The sequence below is a fragment of the Notechis scutatus genome, chromosome 3, assembly GCF_049901735.1.
Source record: "Notechis scutatus isolate UNSWTSFEM ecotype Mainland chromosome 3, rNotScu1.2, whole genome shotgun sequence".
In the NCBI taxonomy this organism is placed as follows: Eukaryota; Metazoa; Chordata; class Lepidosauria; order Squamata; family Elapidae; genus Notechis; species Notechis scutatus.
The window spans coordinates 57749870-57772891 of record NC_142011.1 but is presented as its reverse complement, the minus strand read 5'-3'; the positions used below and the strand labels follow the sequence as shown (position 1 = coordinate 57772891).

Sequence of the window (23022 nt, the reverse complement as noted above, 5' to 3'; positions counted from 1 at the left end):
ATTGATCTTGGCTTTAAAAGCTATGTTTGAAGATGTAACAACCATACAATATATGGTCCTGTTCTTGTTGATGCCAGCTTTGAAAGAACATCCCAATTTGTGTTGAGCCAGTTCCTCTTTATTGTTGGGCACAATAGTTTATTCTTCTTCTCAGCCATAGTTAGCCCAATGTACTTAGCAGTCTTGTCAAATGCTAGTAGACAACTTCAAAAAACTGGATACTTTCTCTATCCCTTTGGACTGTTGTATATTTTTTAGTTTGATTAGATCCTGCTTGAACTTTCCCAAATATTTTATTGAACTACAGAAGGCTGAAAATGTTTTTAATGTAACAATAGAAAATAGACTATGTAGTCAAAATTTGCTACATTCTGGAGCGTTAGATATATCTAACATGATGTACGAATAGCAGTGCAATCTTTTTGACTTGTATATCTTTTCTTCTGCTTCCATTAAGTTTTATTGGATTGTTGTCAGTACAGTCTTTCACAAAGCGAGGGCTGTGGTAGAACTCCTATAACTGGGAATGTGATATTTTCCTTCTTTATTAATGTTCTTTTGAAAGTCACTTTCTGGCTGGCTGAAAATAATTTTCCTTCTTTTAATATTGTTGACAATCAAATTGTTCACAGAGTTTTACTTTAATATTTAATCTGAGTTGTAATTAAAAATGAATATGACCCCAGAAGGTTCACTACAGCTGCATTCATTTAGCTCTACCCATCCACCAATACCATTCAAATGATATCAACATTATCAACTGGTGACTCTGCCTATAGGGGTATAAATGAAGACTTTCCTCCCTCAGAGAATTATAACTAGGATATATAAAACCATGCATACAGAAAATGGAGAGGTAAGCTTTTGCCCCCGTCCCAAAACACAAGGGCCAGGGCCATCTAATGAAGCTACTTGGAAAGAGAGTTAAAAGAAAAAGGGAGCACTTTTTCACACAGCAAATAATTAAAAAGGGAAATTCATTGCTCCAAGCTATGTTAACTGCCACTAATTTGGGAAACTTTAAAAGTATATTGGATAAATTCAAAGAGAATAGGCCTGGTTGTGAACTCTATTTTATCTTTGAGTTGGTAGTAGCATGACTTCAAATTCCAGTTTGCAGGTGAGCAAAGATGGTAAAAAAGGATGCATCTCTGTTTCTGCTTTGTGAACATTTTAGAGGCATCTGGTTGGCTACTATGTGAGAAACAAAATGCAGGACTAAGCTGGGCCTTGGCCTGATTTAGCAAATTTGTTCCTAACACTTGGTGAAACAGTTTGATCTCAAACAACTTTGACACTAGGATATATAACTATAAACTTGTGGAAGAAAAACATTTCACAAATGATGGGGGAAGGGGATTAAGGACTATAGGTGATAAGACTACATCCACTTCAATGGTCATGTTTTGGGTTGGGGCCCTAATGTTATAACTACTAAATTTAGAGACTATAGGAAGGCTTCCTATAGTCTCTAAATTTATAGTCCTTTGAGCAAGGCTTCACTTTTGTCTGTGCAACAACTGTAACAAACCTTTTAAAATCCGTGGCATCACCGCTCTGAACCTGACAAACTTTTGTTGTTGTTGTTGTTCCCTTGCTACTGCCTCTCTCAGTTTAAAATGGTTACACGTTTCTAAGACTTTTGAAGCCACTTTGGCACAAACAACAATTAACATGCAATGCAGCCTGATCCTTGGACAAATATTTCTTACCAAATTCTGGATCTAGTAATGATTTTTTATTTTTTTTTGCTTTTACCTTTTCCTCCCTTTGAATAGTAGCACAGACCAAGAGAGCATATTCTTCGTTCAAGCTGGATTAAAGTTGGTGTGATCTAGTTTACAGTAAGAATGCTTATAACAAGTTGCCCTGAAAATGACTTTTTTGGGAGGCATCTGAGCCATTTGAAAGCATGGTATATCAGATTTTATCCAGGTCCTGTTAAAGGTCCTCCAGTCCAGCTCAAACCAACCAGGTATGGGCTGGCAGGAATAAAATGAGATTTGCATAGGCGTTCTTTGAGTACCAAGATCAGTACCCTAATCCAGAGGTCTCCAAACTTGGCGACTTTAAGACTTGTGGACTTCAACTCCCAGAATTCTCCAGCCAGCATGCTGGCTGGAGAATTCTGGGAGTTGAAGTCCACAAGTCTTAAAGTCGCCAAGTTTGTGGACCACTGCCCTAATCAGTTAAAAGGGCTGATTCTGCCTAAACACACATTTTGTGCTAGTAGTCAGAACAGCAACAAAGACAAGAACCCAAAGTTCAGGTTTCCATGATGGGAACAGTTTGCTTAATTAATTGTTTTGCCTGATTTCCATAACAAACTGGTGGCTTGTTGTCAGTGAGGCTTGCTCATTCATTACCGTTAATTAGATATGGATCTCTTGGAAGGTAGCAGAGAGTGATGGACGAGCCTCCTGACACCTGCTATTATGCATTAGCATTTTCTCAATACATTCGATAGATCATCTCTCTCCCCTTTTTGAGGATATTTTAAATAAAATATAACCTGCGCCTTCAGTAAGATTTATGTTGCCCCCCCCCCACACCCTCCATCCTTTCTTTGCATGTTCTTTTTCATCAGCCTGGTCAGGAAGTCGTTAATTATTTATTTCCAGCACCTCAATTTCCCAGCTTCAAGGTAGTAAGTAGGAGGAGGAAGTGCCTTTTGCCCCCATTTTGCTTGTCTGAACACTATTGCTGATGAGCTTCATTGCTATTTTTTAATGGAGAAAAATAATTTACTTAAAGCTATATCAGAAAATAGTGGGCAGCACTACAGAGAAAAACCTCTGTCTCTATTTCCTCATAATTGCTCTCAATATTTAATAGGTGTATTATTATTATTATTGACTGAAGATGCTTGCTAGTTGCTTGATTTTCCTAGGCCTTCCTCCACAGTTTGTTTTTAATGCAAGATTTTGCAGCCCTGGATGAATGAAAAAACTGTAATGTTGCTTTGAATGCAGAGGTCTTGAAACTGGAAGAAAGAATCATAATGTTTGTTTCTTGCCAAAATAGCTTTATCACTGTGACAGTTTCCCTGGTTCCTATTCCAGGACAGAAAGTGGCTGAAAACTGATGCTATTGTGAAATACAGATGGGCTTAGGATGGTGTTGATTAGGCAGTAATTAGTTGCTGATGTAAAAGGCCCACATTAAGGTGGAAGGTGAGGACTTTCCAGGGCATCTCCATAAAGAGCTGGGAGTGTACGCATGCCTTGGATCGAACTGTCTATATGGTGTTTGCACACTTGCAGTAATGGCGCCACCTCCACCTTCCAAGTCAACTGAGTTGTTGATTTCTAGTGTTTCTTTCTCTTATGCTGGACCTGGAGTAATTCTATACTTAATGTCTGCGGCCTCCTAATGTAAGACTTTATAGATCTGTTTGGGCTATGCCTATGTCTCCTCACAGGCCAGAAAATGACAAAATAATGCAGCTGCCCTGACTTCATTACCAGAGTGTTTAACAAATCTGACAGTCTCCTTCAGTGCACTAAGTGTGACGTTAACCTTTGACCTTCCCAAGCTATATTGACAGTGTCAAAGGAAAGTATGCACTAGTCAATCTTAATTGGTTTTTCAGCTCTCAGCTGGGATCACGGAACCATTAAAGTCCGAGCAGGTGGCTTCAAACAGCATTGACATAGGCTGGGAGAACACAGATTAGGCCTAGACTGGCTGATTCCAATGTTCTATATGGATGTTTATCTATTTCATAAAAATGTCCTGCACAGGAGACTACCAATCAATGGGAGAAATTGTGAAATTGACTTGTACCCTGGAATATAGATCTTTTTAGTTTTTCTCCGATTCTGGAAGCACTGATGGTAAAAGGTTGATATTTGCTAGAAATTTCTTAATTTTAGCTGCTGACAACCATCTTTAGCTATGTTGAGGAAATAAGATATAGAACATTATAATTTTAGCATATTGTGTCCCCTGGAGAACTTACAAAAACTCGTTTAGATATTGGTTGAGGTCTTGTGTTGTCTATTATCACAAACGTCTACAGTATGTTGCTGGCTGAGCTATCATTAGGCTTTACCTAACAAAAAACAAGCACTTTTTCTCTCATTTCTGCTCATTCAGATAAAATTTCAAGGCCGTGGGGAAGGTGTTAAAATACTAAATGAAAATAAATACAGACAAAAGATTGGGCTACAGTTTTTAAAAGGAGAAAGGAAATGATGTGGCCTCAATATAGAAAAGACTCAGAAGTAATATGGCAACAGATTTTTATGTGTGAAAAATTCTAAGAAATTAGCTCATGGTAGTATACATACAAATGTATTATTACTAGTATCATGTGATTGTATTTAAACTAACTAATGACTGTTTATGAACCAAAATGCTCACTTGAAGTTGAATCTCTGCTTTGGGCTAAAACTGTTGGTTATTTTCTTATTCTTTTCCCTATTTGATAAGTGCAATTAAAATTCCAATTAACAGAATATTATGAGTTTAGTTTTCCCTCAGAATTAACTTATAGATTGACAAAAATCTGATAAATGAATATATTAAAATTGTCAAATAATTATTCTAAATAGTGTTTTATTAAGACTTTTGTTTTGCATAAATTGGTTAAATGTTTTTTAATATTCTTATGATATCCAGGGCTAGTTCCCTGAAAGAAGTACCTTTTGCTATGTTTATCAGTTCTTAATTATCTTAAACCCTGTTAGAGGAGTAATGGACATAAAATGGTGTGCAAGTTTTTATATACTGTAAAACTACTTAAATATGGATTTCAGATCTTTTAAAACCACCTTTCTTTGACTTTACAATGTCTCTGCTTCTCTTCATGTATTTATCTTCTCTAGCTCTGGCGAGCAATGGGTGGCAAAAGGCCACCAGAGAACCTGATGACTATTGATTTGACAATGTTTCTCTGTTTTGGATAAAGACTTATAGCTCTGTGCATTCTAAATTCTTAATTTAAAACCACAACTTTTACTTCATAATTTTAAGCTATTTGCCCCAAAAGGTTTAAGTATTCATATGCCCAAACATATCCATGTTCTGATTTTAAAATGCAGAAGTGAGCTTCTTTGCCTCTTGAGTTGTTGAAATTTAATTTGCAATCCAATGTTAGTTCATTTATATTGGGCTGTAGTTACTTTTTTTATATTCAAGGAGAACGACATTCCCGTGGCAGGAATTTTATGCTTTCAATAAATGGCTACGTAGCAAAACTTTAGCAAGTGAACCTTATCTTCATATGTGGTAGATATAATAATAGGATAAAGTTTCATACAGTATGCTAAAATTTTGCTGTTAGGCAACTACTGAGGGCACAAATGCCCTGTTAGGAAAAAGCTGCCCAAGATGTCTCTTGATGCCACAGCTGGAATGCTTCCTCTTCCTACTGCATTGTGAATTCAGGTGACCTTTGAATAAGAAACAGATTTCAAAGTGGTCTCATTCCAATATTTCTTTTCCCATTTCTATGGATCACCAGATGACGTCTTCTGGGATAATTGGTGGACTTGGTGTTATGTAGTTTATATCCTTTTTATATTAAATCTTTTTAAAATATCTAGCTTTTTAAAAAAATGTAATGCAGTACAACTTCCCCACATCCTGCTTTTTTGTGGCGACTGTACAAGGGCCCTGCTTTTCAGTTTGACCTGCTTTATAAAACACTTTACCAATAGAGGTCAGCATTGATCCACTTGGAAGACTCACAACTTCTTTTAGTGGTCTGAATTTCTGATATATATATATATATATGTATATATGTGTGTGTGTGTGTGTATATATATATATATGGCATTATATATATATTTTGTTATATATTTTCCCACGTGTGTGTGTGTTGTAGTTGGAGCTTTGTTGGATTTACGTTGAGCAGCTTGCAGATCTCATCTGCCATCATCAGGCTTCTGTGATACATACAGAAGCCTGATGATGGCAGATGAGATTCTGCCGAAATGTTGCTACAACTTTAAAAGCACAACTACAATGACGTGGGAAAATACCCGAACCGAATACCATACACACACACACACACACACACACACACACACACGGTATTCAGCTTTGTTCGGGTATTTTCCCACGTCATTATAGTTGTGCTTTTAAAGAAACACCAATCAAGCAGAATACAGCAAACTCCAAGACCAATAAACACAGACCAAGACTCCCAACCAATCAGGATGAAGAAAAAAACATTCTGGCACAGCAGTAGGCTAACCCCAAATTTAAAACTGAAACGGCTGTGAAAGTTTGACTCGTAGACGAACACAATACAGAAGCCTGATGATGGCAGATGAGATTCTGCCGAAATGTTGCTAAAACTTTAAAAGCACAACTATAATGACGTGGGAAAATACCCGAACAAAGCTGAATACCATACATGTAAGTACCCGCGAAAACTTAAGAAAACATATATATACACACATATACATATAGAATCAGGGCTCGTAGGGCCAAGTTGACCAGCAATGCCTTGAGTCAGTCACTCTGATGAATGGCAAAGCCTAAAAGAATCTTGTCTTGCCATATTCTGAACTTTAAATCACTTGATCTGTCTTCCTTTGATTGTCTCATGTTTTTTCCTGGTCAATCAGTATGTAATGCCAGAAGAGCCAAGAGGCGAATGTTAACTTCTAAATTACTACCGTATTTGCCGTGGCGAAAAGACGACATTTTTGCCCGGAAAAACATGCCTCCAAGTGGGGGGTCGCCTTATACGCCGTGTAACACGTTGTCACCGGTGCAAGAGCGACGGGGCGGGCTCCACAACTTGCGAAGCCCCTTCAAGCCCAGCCGGAGTCTCTTCCTCCTCCTCCCCCCACCCTCCGCCCGGCTCGGGGCACTTGCGGAGGCCAATCTGGAAGTGGGGTGGGGGTGGAGCGGAGGGTCTCTGGCGGGGCCGCCGCCAGCCAGCCCCGAGCCGCGTAATGGCCCGGGAGTGGGAGGGAGAAGGTGGTGGGGTGGACTGTGGCGCCCCACCTTCTGGGCAGCGGGCGGGGGCGGCAATTTGCTCCTCCCGCTTCTCTCCCTCTTTGAAAGACCGGGAGGGCTGTGCTTGGGGTGGGGGGTGTCCTCGGGAAGTTCTCCTGATGGGACCCTGCTGGGCAGGGCCACCCGGCTCCCAAGCTGCTTTCCAGGGTCCCCTTTGGGAAGAAAAGGGTCCGGTGGGCGGTGGAAGAAGGCGAGGGACCTCCTCCCACCCCCTGTCCCGTCCCATCCCTCCTCTTGTCCCCTCCTCATCTGGCGCCGCTCGTCTCCGGCCAGCGCGCTGCGACAGGGAACCGGCCAAGCGACTTTAAACCGAGCGGAGGCCAGAGATCTATCCCCCCACCCTTGAGTCCCGATGGCACGCACGCGGGGCTGTCACAAAGAAAGGGAGAGGAATTGAGTGCCATATTCTGAACTTTAAATCACTTTACCGATCTGTCTTCCTTTGATTGTCTCATGTTTTTTCCTGGTCAATCAGTATGTAATGCCAGAAGAGCCAAGAGGCGAATGTTAACTTCTAAATTACTATCTCTTTATTTCTTTTTTCCTCCCCTTCCCCAAGTCCATTCTACATAGATTCCATTTGATATCCTTCATATTATAGCATAATGATTTGAAATTAGACATCAAATATGTTTTGTAAGATAGAGTTCTGTTAACAGGTGTCTCGTATTTTAAAGATTTAGCCAGGGGTGTAATTAAGAGGATTACAATATTAAGAAATTACATTAAGAGAAATTAATAGACCTTTTGTGGATTTTTGGCAGATGGGCTATGAAAGATGTTCAAATGACTCAGAGGAAGAGTTATATCTAGTGTAATGCACCAGTAGCTTCAGGGAACAAGAATTACCTATTGATACTGAATATGTGAATAAGAATGAGGAAATGGTTTTATGATCTGATGCTCCAAAGGTGCTTTTTCAAGAGGCAACTGGACTTTCTGGCTTTTCTTTGAAGACATTTTGCTTCTCATCTAAGAAGCTTCTTTCTCTTGAAAAAGCACCTTTGGGACAACTATGACCTGGATGACTGAGAATCTCCATAGACATGATCTGATACTGTTTTTAGATGGGAAATTAGATAAACTCCAGCCTAGAAACACAAGGCTCAAGCAATCATGCATCAGCAGGGAACAGTGAACTATATGCTGCCAAAACTTGATTTTATAAGGTACATACTGTATGTTGGAAGGTAATTGTACTCAGCGCTCTGATTAGAGAGCTGTGTCCCAAGTGAGCTTTCTACTTTGAATTTTACAGGAAACATAAGAGAAATCTTAAAAGGATAATGTATTTAGCTCTATCCTTTATTTTATATGTTAAGCAAAACATTAACTGCTGAAGCTTTTAACTCTGAATCTTTTCCTTGGTGGAAGGAGGTCATCTATCAACTTTTGATACAGTGAATGACATTAACTTAATTAGCTTTAGTTATATATGAGCTGCATTTATATAAAATAATAACCACAAGCATAACATAAAGTCATGCTATCCTAGAAGTAAAGTCAGTCTGCAGGCTTACCTGGCACTGATGGAAAGTCTTTTAATGTTTGTTCAAAATAACATTTTTGCAAGGTAAGACAACTATTGGGGGTCTCAAATACAGCCCTTAATCCACAATGCAGCCTCCTAAGTTCTTCTGTGCAGCCTGCAAAGATTCACACATCAACCATTACTGTCCTGGTATCTCTGCCCATCTTTTGCGTCTGAAGGCTCCTACCTTCTGCCTTTCTCCCTTCTCCTTTTCTCTTCTGACCTACCTCTTCCCCTGCTGTCTGTTCCTGTGGCATACTGGAGCAGCTTTGTCAGGAGAGACTGAAGATGTGGATGTGTCATTTCCAACACCGGTGCTGAGGATTGCAATAACAGACAGGTTGGGCTTCCTGTCAGGGGAAGATAAAGTGCACCTCCATTTTTGTTCACTGCAGAAATACACAGCAATATAATTTTTTTCCCTTTTACAGAAGGCAATGTATTTTTCCTTTTATTGAGCATCAATATTGTTTCAATTTGTAAGTTATTATTAATTATGCACACTTATTTTAATTGAAATTATGTTTAATTGCTTATCAATAATATTAATATTTATTGAGTTTTTGCATTTGTATAAATGTGGCTCACTGATTACCAGATTGTATAAAATGTGGGGGCCCCCATTCATTTGGGTTTGAGACCCCCTGTTGTATACCGTCCATCCCGGCACCCACATAAATAGGATAAGCAACCTTTATGCCCTTATTTAAAACAATTATTTGTTGTGAATTTGCACCAAGTATTACTTGCTTTTTTAGCTTCTGTGTAGAAAATGTATTTCTATTTTGCGTTCATATTCAGGGTGCAAGCTTTCACTGTGCTTATGTTGAGAACTGAATAAAAGACATACTGGGTGTCCTATAGCACAGTCCCTGTGCAGGAGCTGTACTTCAAACTGAACACATGCCAGGCAGTTCAATGGTTCTTCCATTAATACTTAGCATGGAAAAGGGCATTTAACAGGTGTACATCAGCTGCATCTTTTATCCTTTGAAAAGATCTCTTCAGAGCAACTAATGAAAGAACAGGATCTTTTGCATTTGCTTATCTGGCTGGTTGGGGATATCCCATAGGGAGACTGAATTTTTTTTTAATGCCTTTGTGACTTCCTGCTGTTAGCACAAGCACCTTTTAAGGGAAAGATAAAGCTTTTTTTCTAGACGTTTGCTGTACAAAGCTCCACTCTCCGTGATTCAATCTATTCACGACTCTTGATCTAAAATTCTGCTTATCCCTTACTTTTATCCGTTCATATCCCACTCCACAAATGCTGCTTTTAAGGTTTCATAGAGATAGAAAGGATCTTGTCAAGCCCAAGCATACTCATTGCCATTACTAGATATCCTTGACATAAGCTGCCTAAATTCCTTCAGTGAAAGTGACCAAGCTACCTGCTAAGGCATGCCTAGTAGATTGTGAAGCAAATTACACATTTGGGTACCCACATTTTGCTTTCTTTTGATTTCCATTAAATCAATTGTAGATATGTGTTCTGAAGAAAGATAAAATAAACTTTATCTGACTTCTAGCTTACATTTTGCAGTTATGAACATATTTCAGAACTCTGTAAGTGAACAGAGAGGACCCAAAAGCTGCTGTTGTTAACTGTCTTAAGACTGGAAGACATAAAAGCAAATTATTGGGCTGTCCAGCTGAAGTGAAGCTTATTTGACCTAGAGCACAGTTGATTTTTATCTTCGCTAACCTGTCTTGCTTGGAGCTATTTGTCCAATGGTTATGATGACGTCTTCTGTAGTCGCTCAAATTTAGTGTGTGTTGGGAAATTATTATATCCTTTATGGGAGAGACACTGCCAAGATTTCTCTTGCTCTGCATCATAAATCAGGAAATTCTCCCCTCTCCTTCATTTTTTGTGCTTGAGGGAGTCACAAAACCCAGAACAGATACAAAAATAGTTACATTAACTGACCTTGGCCAACTTACTTATGGCAGCGCCCAGGGTTTTAGCGATAAGCAAATTTCTGATTATGCTTCCATGCTATACCTGAGGAGCTAGGATAAAAGTGAAGCAGAATCTCTTAACTCTTGATAGTTAAATTTTTGTTATTGATTCGGCACGCTGTGTGCATTCTGGTTTTTAACAGTACTTTATATTTGAGTACAAGTGTGAACCAGGCCACAATGTTTATGACATAGATCCTAATTACAAAAACTATGGCTTAGTGTAACACATAAATCTAGCCACTATCTTTTGTCATGTGTTGTTAGCTATATATATACAATTTATTTATAAAGATAATAATTACCTATTATCACACCCGCTAAGTTACATCTCTCGGAACGTTCACTTTTTGAAGAGTTCTGGTTATATGTCCATTTTTTGGTAGGGCATGTTCCTCTGATAAAAGTTTTGTGAGCTTTACTTGTCCTGAAACAAAGAATGCTAGCTTAGTCTGTTGTCAGTAAGCAGCAACCTGTTCTCCAGTAAATAAAAGCAGAATTGCACTGGGAAATAGTTTATAATGAGTTAAATTCCCTTAGTCATGCAAGGTTTGGAAAGGGTTATTTGCCGAACATGTAGAATGTACTTCCCCATATGATTCAATTAAGGTTACAAAAAAGAAACAAGGAAGTCAGAAGGTTTTCCTGCTTTTTTCTTAGATTGGTGGTTTCATCTACCATAAGCAGGAGGAAAACCCAGCCAGCTGCTCTCCTTTTGTTAACTGATCAGCTGGCTGGGGAGAAGATTTTTTTTTTTTCATGAGCCAGATGGTTGGTGGAGATCTGACAACTTTCTCCTGAATTAAAAAGTATGCAGAGCTCCCTGGGCACCCATGTTTTGAGAGATGGACATTCTGAACAAGAACAATTACACTGTATTGGATATAGACATAGAAAAAGTGTATATTTACACTTTATGTGACTTTTGACACTTTCTAATGTCCTAGATCACGGGTATCAAATTCAATCGTGTGATGTGATGTATCGTGACATATCATGACATATTGACTTTGCGGAGCCAGGGTGGGTATGGTTTGCGCATGACACATCTGACCCGCAGGCTATTGGTTTGGCTCCCCTGTTCTAGATGGAAGGGTATGTAAGTTAGATTGCTGTGTCTAAAGTTTTACAGGTCAGCTGTCTCCAACCAAAAGTAAAGTGACTATACTGTACACCTATGATCTTAGATCAGTAGTCAACATTGTTCCTAGGAATTTCCTCTTGTATATTAGTACAATATGGTCCAATCAAGGCACTGTCTGGTTGCCTGGTGGATTTAGTTTAATTAAATTGACTTTATTGTTTTCTTTCTAAATTCTCACCTGGGAGCTATCTAAGAAGTGGGGACTTTGAACTGGGTTTATAGAAAGAATGCCCTACTTCAATCCGGTTCTGATTAAGAACAATCCCCAATCTTAAACTAGAATTTCCAGGGTTCAGTTGCAAGTGAAGAATAAGAGATGGATTTAAAACAAAACACAAATATAGTTTCATATATACTATAAACATCTATTCCCTGGTCACTTTCTTACTGTGGAGAAAATCTATGTTGTTCAGTTGTTAAAAATACCAATATATGCTTTCAGACTACACTGTGAGAGACTTTGAGGATTCCCTATCCCTACTGTAGCAAAGCACAAAGGCCTCCTGAGGCAGGGCCTTTGTGCTTTGCTTCCTTTTTGTGAGGAAATGAAGTCTACTCTAGGTCACACATGTCAGGAATTAGGGTATTAATCGTTTAAAAAAAATTATTTTAGCATTAAAGTTACCATACTGCTCTATGGTAGCCATATTGGTAATTATACATAAATACATAAAAATAAGCACACATCAGTGGTGCTATTCTACCGGTTCGGCCTGGTTCTGGTGCACTGGTAGTGCCGAAGATCAGCGGAGACCGAACTGGTTCTCTCTGAGGAGCTGCTGTTAGGCCCACCTGCCTGCCCAGGCTCCCATACTGGCTTTTATTCCCTGCTTTTGAAGCACAGCTGCTTTGCGCGGCACAGCAGATTGTCACGCGTCACCCGCTGAAGCGACATAGTGGAGGATTGCAGGTGGCGAGTTGGACTCTGCACCTGCGCAAAGTGCGCATTTGGCATGTGCGCACAGTGTGCGCATACACACAAAGCACGCCCACCAAGCCACGCCCACTGAACCAGTGGTAAACTATTTTGAAACACACCACTGCCACACATGATCTTTTTAGCCCAAAGGCTGAGAAGTAATCATCTGTAGAGAGACAGCTCCATTTTAGAAAGATCCAATGGAAATCTTCCTCATTTGAGAAATTAGGCATTTCTTCTCAGAACTATTCAAATTGCAACCACTGGAATTTGTAGTGGTTAATTTTTAGGGTGCCCTCTGTTTCTCCCTAATCCTCTACCACTCTATGGTAGTTCTAGGGGACACACGAACAGACATCCCCTTACTATCCACATGGTGGATAACTCTATATGTACTTATTTTGTGTTATTAATATTTTTAAAAAGCTTAATGTTAGTTTATCACTCAAGGGCAATTCTTCTGACACTGATGGTTGGTCTTTGTAGGGTTTTGGGTTTTTTTGAGATACAACAACCAGAACCAAACACAGTATTCAAAGTGTGACTAAGATATACAAAGTGTGCAAAAGGTTTATTGAATGTTTTATTTTCAATCTATTTCCTAATGATCCTAGAAATGGATTTGCATGTTTCTCAGCTGCTGTATACTGGGTCAATGTTTCCATTGAACTATTCAGTCAACCCAATATTTATTTCTTGATCAGTCCAAACTGTTCCACGTAAGCCATGTACTACAATAATAGGCTGAATTCAGGATTGCAGTACTTACCTGCTTTTCATTATATTCCCTAAGATCCACCATGCAAAATATGGTGCAAAAGAAATGCATTTAAGATATTGAACCTAGGAATATGAATACCAGAATTCAATGAATTTACAGTTCTTTTGCACTAAAAAATAATTTAATGTAATTTATGGTTGGGCAAGTAATTTTGGTGCTACTACTGCTAGAAAAGTATGTGGAATGAAAACAAATCACCCAAAGAGATCAACTGCTTTCTGCCCATTCTTGATCAATAGTGATTAACATTTATGCAGTATCATATATTCTATATATTCTTTATTTTTTCATACAACACAAATATTGTATGGTTTATGATTATCTACAAATAAAACCCACTGAATAAAGAACAAATTAAAAAATGCATGAAATTTGAAAAGAAAAAGGGAAAATCTAAAAGGGAATGAAATGAATACAAATGCTGCATCTTTTTTATCACATATTGCCATTGCTTTTACAGAATTTTTTCTACTAATTTGTATTAAAACTAGAACACAGAATTTGTGTGGCTCTTAAGGTAACATAGTCCAACTTTTAGCACAAGTAGGAGATCCCATGTAGCCCAAGAAGAAAATCCAGTACAAACCAACAATTTGGTCAGCAAACCATTTGATCTATTAAGGAATCTTAACATTTTCACAGGGGCTTTTGTCAATGAAAACCCAGTCAACTAATCCAGACTTAGTTTAACTCAAAATAGCTCCAGGATATTTCAAACTAGATTAATTAACCCTATGGTCAATGGTGTTATCCAAATAAATGTAAGATTACCAGGGCAGTTAAGTGTTTTCAAGAAATGGAGGCTATCCTTGAGCACTCCAACAAAAACAAAGTTTCTCTCGGCACTATTTTTGTCATCTTGTGACATGGGTCAGTCCCAGAGGTGGTATTCAGCAGGTTCTGACCATTCTGGAGAACCGGTAGCGGAAATTTTGAGTAGTTCGGACCTTCCCCTGCCACGCTCACCAAGCCACACCCACAGAACCGGTAGTAAAAAAATTTGAATCCCACCACTGGTCAGTCCTTGAAAAGAAATGGCTAAGCCTCCACTTCAGTTCACAGTGGTGCTCTTTTCATATCACTGCAGGTATATTTTCTTTCTTTTTATTTCAAAGAGAAAAATAGGACAATATTATAGTTATCCAGCTTCCTTTCCAGTACCTGTAAGACCATAGAAAATGGTTGTCCCATAGTAACATGTCATCAGCAATTGTGCAATGCAATTTGGGAAATGAGTTAGTCTTTCTAGAGAAATGGACTGGGTGTTCAGCTGTGTTTATGTAACACGGACATTGTCGGATATTCCCAATACTTTGTTAAATTGCTCATATTATAATTCCAAAATATTGGTTTGCATTCTATTCTTTGAATAAAAACATTATTTATGAAAGTCTCTCAAAGTCTGAAATTGTTATGTTTTTTCAGATTTTTCTCCTAGTTCATGGTCATCTTTGTCACCTTTTGTTATCTAGAATAGAACAAGGATTGAATCTAATGAAGTACTTATTGGAATTCTGCTTGCATTGGAGGGAGGGGGTATAGAAATATAGAATCATAAAAATAGTCCTTCCGTTCCAATGGCAATTGGGACTGGAAACTCTTGTCACTAAGTGATGCAGTAATAGTGCAATGCCATATGACTGCATGTGGGATTGCACTATTACTGCATTGCTCAGCAATGGCAGTCCTGGTTGCCATAAATGAGGACCTTATAGATAACTGAAGGTCTCTTTTGATCACAACTTCCTGATGATTTCCCTGTTGACTGCTTGTCAGTATCACTTCTAGCAAGAAGATACTGATGAAATTATATAAGCTATATTTACAGAATATGCTTACTTATAATGTACTCAATCCAATTTCCTGGACTGCACAACCCACGGAATTAAGTAACCAATCATAGTGGTTGGGCTTCTGCTAGTTAAAATATGGTAAGACTACAACGTGGTCCAGGGTCTCATCTGATTTCATTATAGATTGTCAATACATTCTAGCATGAACAAGCCTACAATTTTACCAGCTTGGAGTAAAAGTATGAAGAACCATGTTGCAATCAAATTATACTCATTTAGCAGTATTCTAGTGTTAAACTAGCATTTTATACAAATTAAGATAGAATGATTTAAAAGAGCAATTCAGTATTGGAGCAAAAGTATTGGAGGAATTCCTGCTTTGCAGGACTTGTGCCAGCAGGCATGAAAATGAGCAGGGCTTAATATTTCCTTTATAATTGCCCGTTTTATTATTAAAAACAATATTATTCAATTGCTGTGCCAGTTGAATAATTTTCACATTGTTTCTGGAATATGTCAGAGGGATGGTAAGGCTTATGTTTTGTAATCTTGCAGTTGCCTGCAATGACCAAAATTAATTTTGGAAAAAAATGAAGTGGATTTCTATCAGTTTATCAGTTACTTGTAAACTGCATAACAGTTACTTGTAAACTACATAAAAAGCTGTAATAGTTAAAAATAGAACAGAAAAAGGCAGAAATGAAAGCAGCAAAGGGGACTAATAGTCATTTGACATCCATGGTGCTACAAAGGGCTCACAAGGATGTACAATTACTGATTATGATTTAACAGCGACTATATTTGAGAGGGAAAGCCAGTTTCTTGTAGTGGTTAAACCAAGTTATGACCCAAGAGACTTGATTTTAGACTCACCTTAGGCACAAAACCAGCTGGGTGTCCTTGCACCAATCACTTTCTCTCAGCCTCAGGAAGCAAGCAATGGCAAAAAACTTCTGAAAAATCTTCCCAAGAAAACTGAAGGGATTTACCCAGGTGGTTGCCAGGAATCAACACTGACTCAAAGACACAAATGCAAACACAAATTCCAAGTACCCAATTTTGAAACTGCCAAACTAAGATAAAACTAACAAGCAAGTAGAAGACTTGGAAGCACAACTTGGAAGCTTTTATATTCATTTAATTAATGTCAATGTAGTTTACAAACGGGAATGACAAGTACCTTTTTATAGAATATACATCGACACACAATCATTGACACAACTTTAATACCACCTTGTGCAGCTGGGAATCTTTGGGCAAAGACAGTTCATTTATTTTCAAGCTCATTGAGAGAAAGGAAGGAGCAGCTACAGAGTTCTGCAAAATGTACCTTCTCCAGAGAAGGAAAATAACAAGTTAGGTTTTTGCATCTGTCTTAACAGGTTTCTCTGCTCTCCTTACTCCTCAAGAAATAAAAACGTAGGGTCAAATTTAAGTTTAAAAATAAATGCTAATAGTTATATGTGGTTTTACATATATTCATTTGGCTTAGAATTAGTCCACAGGACCAGAAAACGCTCTTTATTCCCAGTGCCAACTTGCTGGAACATGAAGGACAAACCTTTTCAGTTTATTGTCTAACAGATCAGGGAGAAGAATAATCGTGCACTTAATGTCCCAACAAAGACTGTTTGATTGTATTGGGCAAGCAGGTTTTTGAGCGACACATGGTATCATCCCCATTACAACAAAGTTAGGAAGGTATAAGTGCTATACAGTTCTGGAATCTTGGGCCCAAACAAATAGCATTCTAGATGCTTTATGGCTCTTGTAAACTGTTGCACCTTCAGGATGCCAGATCAATATTTGCTTGAACCAATTGTCCTTGTCCCCTTCCTACCCACCTCCAACAACTAATACGAGCTACAAATCAACCTTCAATATGTTGCTTAACTGCTGCAACATTTTTGACAGGGAGACACACTGGTTCAGATGGTTTTGGGTATTCTGGAGCTCAGAATTATTTAAGGATAAAAAATAATTCTCCATAAGACAATTGTTATGTATATGGGGATGAAACTGTGTCATCATAAGAGGCTGATTGACAACAGATGTCTTCAACTTGCCTTCAGTGCACTACTCAGTTTGTCTCAATAGGAATAAAGAATCCTGGACTGGGAGAAAATCTTGTGGTCTAATCAGTATCATGCCAAAGGTTTTCCCAATAGCATGATAATCTAGCCAGATGTTTTAGTGCAATCATGTCCTTCTGAGGCTTAAATCCACAAATATAGTATAAGATGGAATTAACGAAAAAAGAGAAAAAGTTATTTAGTAGACCCAGGGCCATAATTCCATTAATTTTCACATTGTAACCCCAGTTTAAATAGTGATTTATAGGCTTACTTGCCTGTCAACATCAAGCAGGCTGGTAACTTCCTGTCAGAATTTATAACAACTTTGTAAAGTGTTCCCTGAATGGACTACAAAATGGTATGTTTGGGGGTGCATGCAAAAACTGTTAAGTTTTTTTTAAAATTAAGGCAGGTAGTGGTTCACAGGGTTATTTTCAAAATGCAGAACAAGGGCTAAGAAAATGTTTCTGTCAGGAATGCTGAGGAAATGAATGGAATCTAAATTAATCTAATTTTGAACAAACCCAGATTACACCCCACCATTACCACAGTCCAAGCAGAAGTGACAAAAGAAGGAAGCAAAGCTGGCACATACTTATTTCCTTTTCAAAATGAAACATGAACACCTGAAAATTAGATGAAACAGCTGTTAAGAAAAATATTCCAGAGTAGAACAGACTGCCAGTAGTTGGACCTGGGAACACGTCAAAACAGAATGCTAAAGATTCTGCCAGAGGTATGATAGAACATTGGGTGTTTTTCTGCATTTATTTTGGGGCCCTGTTCAAATTTAATTCTTGTAAGCTTGCAGGTTGATGAATACAATTACATTTGGACAAAAGATAACTTTAGCTTTCACAAGACTAATTGGCCTGAACACAGCTATGCTAACAATTCCATCTGTAACAGGCAAAGACCATTGTTTTCTGCTTCGTGTAAGTGCCTATCAGAGTTCACCACTAATGATGTCCATTGTTACTAAGGCAGTTGCAACACTCCTAGATGGCACACCTGGAACCCAAAAATTAAAACACGGCTGAAACATCATATGATTGCCAAAACTTTACAAGATTTCAGACATGTTTTTTTTTTAAATATTTTGGTGCCTGTGCCATTGTAGAGGGCTGCATAAGAATGTTTAGTGCCTGAAAAGTCTACTGACCCCTGCTATGATTTTTCTCACAGGCAATGGGATAAGCTTGCACATCTATGTTTTCCCAAGTGAAAAAATGGAAAAGGGTTTCAGTGAAGCAAGTATTTTATATAAATAGCCCATTTAACTGTAACAAATGAAAGAAAACCTGTTTTTTTCTATTTTCCCCAGAAGTCATGTAAGTTATGGCCGAAACTACGAATTGTTAATTTCATATCTGAATGAGGAAATATACACCACAGAACATTAAACCATTTATATTATATATATGTATAATATATATTTATATACTTTTCTTAAACTAATGACTTTAATGCAAAAACTCTGCAGAACCAAGAAAAATATGGGTTTAATGTTCTCTGCTTATTTTTTCTCTTCTTTTTTTAAAAAAAGTCACCCCCCGCCCCAGGAAAAAATAAAAAGGAAAACATTAGTATGTAACGTTGGAGTCTATCCCATTTATACACAACATTGTAAACATATAGTCTATATTACATGTGCTTCATTCTGCCTTTGTGGATGTGAAGGTATAAGTTTTTTCTTTTATTAAAAAAATTCACTAGAACACCACAAATAAAAAGAGGGCGGGAAGGAGACTGCAAATTACAGGCTCGGACATTTCCTGTGGTGGAAGATCCAGCACCTTCTCATGCTTCCCTGAAAGGTCTTGCAAGTTGTCCACGATGGAACCCCAACTCTTTGAGAAACGGGACAGACGTGGAACAGCAGTTTGTAAAAAAGGAAAAACGAATCACAATAAGGATTCTGGTTTGGCCTTCTTGTGGAGTGGGCAGCACCAGTGACAGGTTCGGAAGCAGAGGCATCGTGCAGCTCCCTTAGCCTCTAGTCCACTTTTGGAGTCTTTAATTTCAAGTGTCTTTGTTGCTGCCACTCCTTTTCCCTAGTCCCCATAGTTCAAGCATCTCAGCAGCCATCTTTTTCATAAGTAGATGCGCCTGAGGTCCCCTGGTGAGGTGATGGTATTGCACTGAGGGCACAACTTCTTGGCACCCTGTGAAGGATTGAGAGAAGAGTTATGAAACATAAGGATGCTATCTCAGTCACACTGTAACATAAGAACTAAAAGGAAGTACCAGTGGTAAACTGTATCCAACCATTACAGGAAACAGGCTGTAAATGGTAACCTTCATGAATACTATACAACTCAAAACTAAATCTCTCTGAGATGCTGTGCATTCAAGAAATCTCTCAAACATTGCACAGCTGAAAAAAATATGGGGAAAACATTATCTTCAAATTCAGAGACCAGTTGTAAGAATGCTTACTTGAGGTTGTTTCTGCCAAAGACAGCAATACCAGGTATTAGGGCTGAGCATGTATTTACTTTTTCAACAGAAGAAAATGGTGTGTCTGTTAAATTTTGTTGAACAAATAATTGCAAAGTCAAATTTCCAAGGTTCTTTTGTTCAATTAATATTACCTTTAGCTTTTGTATGAAGTTTGAATGAAGATAAAATTGTGACTACATCCACATAAATAAAATAAAGAAAAAACACTTCAGTGAGGCATACTTTTTCTCACTTCAGTGAATCATTTGTCAATTAATCTGATGGATTAATTCTAAAACTCAGAATTAGGATAAAAATATGGTGGAATTTAATGTTAGCCTCTAACTTTGGCTGGTTCCCTGTCTGTAATCCTATTTCTCTCTTGTCAATTTATCCAAATATTCCCCAGCAAAATTAATGGGATGGTAGCTATATGAATCCTCAGCTGGCATAGATGATGGTCTCAAATAGACCTGTCTGAAGCCATTGCAGAAATGTCACATCTTTGGGTCCAACAGACAAAATTGGCTTGGATAAAGTGGGACCCTCAACAAGTGAAGTTTCTTCCCCTGGTAGAAAACAACATCCTCTACCACATTTTCACACAGGCAACATTATAAATTATAATAAGTACTTTTAGAAACAAAGAAGAATCTGATTGGTAGTTGAAATTTCTCTCAGAACCTTTTACAATTTTTGCCTTTACAGTGTCTTACAGTGTCTTAGGAGCTTCAAACTCTCATCTTCTGTAACATTCTGTCACACAAAATATAATATAAACACACACAAACATATGCGATGAAAATCTGGAATATGATCTTAATGTAGTCATTTTTCTAGAAACAGAAGAGTTCCACTGGCAAAACAGTACAACAGTTAAGCTTTGTTGATCGCCAACACCGGGGATTTTGCCATACCTGATGGTGCAAAGGGGAATCAAGAAAAAAATTCTGCCTCCCTATCTAACAATAAGAGATATACTCCACTTGGGAATGTGGAGTATAGGCAAGTTAACCCCCTGAATGCATTCCTAGAGGAATGTTTAAAGCCCTACCTAAATAAAAGACACATTCTCAAATGCTTATTGTGGATTTATCTTGCATAAAAATCTATTGCAGCCAAATCTCTAGATGATTTTAAGGCATTTTGTATTCTAACAATACTAGTAATACAAATGCTTGTTTGCAACTACACAAGATTAAGTAATGAAATAAGATTTAAAAAAAACCCTTTAAGGTGAATAACATCCTGAGAACAGCCAGCCTTTCTGAGCCATATGGTGTATCTGAGAGTTGAACACAGAACTATATGGCCAATCAGTTATATCCAAGAAAAAAGGTTGGTGCAATATATTGTTCATTTGAAAATTTGCAGAGTTATTTTCATTTTAAATATTCTCAATTCCACATGAAACACTCTATACAAGCCTCAGACACATGCACTGGCACAGAGTCAAAGAAAAGATTTCACTGACTTCCCAATTCCCATGTAACTCACTTGCCAGTTGTGATTACTAAACTTTTATTTTGAAATAAAAACAGTGAAATAATTTGCCACACCTGTTGAATGAATGAATATATGAACAAACACACACACACACACACACAAACACACACAAAATAACGCAACAAAAAAAAAAGTCAGAAATGTTCTACTCCTTTCATCATGACCCATGGAAAAGTCTTGATGAGTAACAGAAATATATACTGAGTGAAGGCCACCTCAGGCTTTCCATTTCCAGGTTTTATAAAACATGGCTGTAAAATATAGCTCCAGGATAAAACACAGCACCAAAAAGAAATAATTAAGAGAACTTTTTGTTAACTTCATACATTCTTAATTAAAATTTGGCAGATATTGATTCTGAAAATTGATTAATCATTTTGGGGAGTTCAAAAAATAATGAGTACCGCCCACTTTTAAAGTCATTACTTCTCACAGAATATCAGAAGAACAGTGCCTTGACAAAAGAGCAGGGGATTTTGCTTTAAATTTTAAAACATGAAAACTGAACTTTCAGAGTCTAAGTTACAATAGAATAGAACAGAACAGAAATCTTTATTGGCCAAGTGTGATCTGACACCCAAGGAATTTGTCTCTGGTGCATAGTTCAGAGTGTACAGTATATATGAACAGCAAGTAAAAGGTTGTCTAGATTAGAAAAGAAGTAAGTTGCCACTGCAGATTATTTAGATAAAAGCTGATCTGCACCAACTACAAGAGAAATACGTGGTCAGCTCATGTGCATGAGGTAGAGTTTTAAACATATTAAACTGTAAAAAGGACATTGGTTACAAGATTCTGAAATGTGTATTTTCATGTTCCTATTATATGAGCAATGCGCATGGACAGAAGTAAGGATTTCAAGTAAGCTAATTTAATATATTTAATATATTTAAGCTAATTTATCAAAGTGAAGATAAACACAAGGTTTTCTATCCTTTTGAATTGATCAGCAAATCTCAACATTTTAAGAATGCTAGCAGAACCATCATAACTTGATCACTATGGAAGAATGCCCATTTACAAACTGTCATTAGAGTTGGTAGTTTTAAAAGATACAGGAAAGCAAACTGAAGAAATTAAAGATAACTTGTCCCATATACAAGATAAAGAGGGAGTTGAACTTTAAAATACAAAATGATTTACACCCTTTTAAAGTGTAATTTTTGGTTTCACAGAAAGACAATGAGGGAAAAAAACAAGTAAATATGCAGTAAAGGTAACATCTGAATTTTAACAAATCTTTAAAATTTCAGTTATTTCTCTTGTTCAAAATGATGCTCGCTTAGCCCCAAAACCCATACTCTCAGCAAAGAAGATCCATTCCCTTAAGTTAAAGCTCTTTTTTTACTAGAGATTCACTGATATTTTCATCATCTTGACCCATGAAAATGAATAATTAAATTTTATCATGACTTCAACAATTTCCACCCTTCCACCCCTTATCAACCTCAGCCTAGATTTAACTGTAGAAAAGTCCACTTCAGTGATGTCACTATAAAACCATACAATGAACCCATAAACATTATGTTATACAGAAAACCTATAGAAAGTCATACATAACTACATGCCACTAGCTCCCACCTGGAACACATCACCAAATCATTTTTAGTGTGTTTCTATGCTACAACCACATTTATTCTCAACCACTTGACAGCAGGGGTGGGATGCTACCGGTTCTGCCTGGCTCTATAGAACTGGTAGCTCTGAAGAGCAGCAGACACAGAACTGATGCAACACCGGTTGAATCCCACCCCTGCTAGACAGAGTTGCTCAGCTGATGAAATAAAACCCAGTATTTAGAAGACTGAATTATCCACCCAACGAAACAATAGACCAATCAATACATCCAGACCAATTCCCAGGGAGGACCTATACAATTGGTTGTCACCTACCT

The 23022-nt window shown here is 37.8% G+C and overlaps 1 protein-coding gene across 4 annotated transcripts in view; it reads right to left on the bottom strand.

The window, feature by feature from the left end:
* Positions 1-16222: 16222 nt before the first annotated feature.
* RNF220 (ring finger protein 220) overlaps positions 16223-23022 on the bottom strand; it is a 305518-nt gene continuing 298718 nt past the window's right edge. For 3 of the 4 annotated variants that reach the window (XM_026665743.2, XM_087960155.1, XM_026665744.2), the window contains one exon: positions 16223-19345. In XM_026665743.2, coding sequence (XP_026521528.1) covers positions 19274-19345 — 72 coding nt within the window. In that variant the 3' untranslated portion in view covers positions 16223-19273. The remainder of the gene's footprint in view (positions 19346-23022) is intronic. The other variant, XM_087960156.1, reaches the window with a different exon arrangement.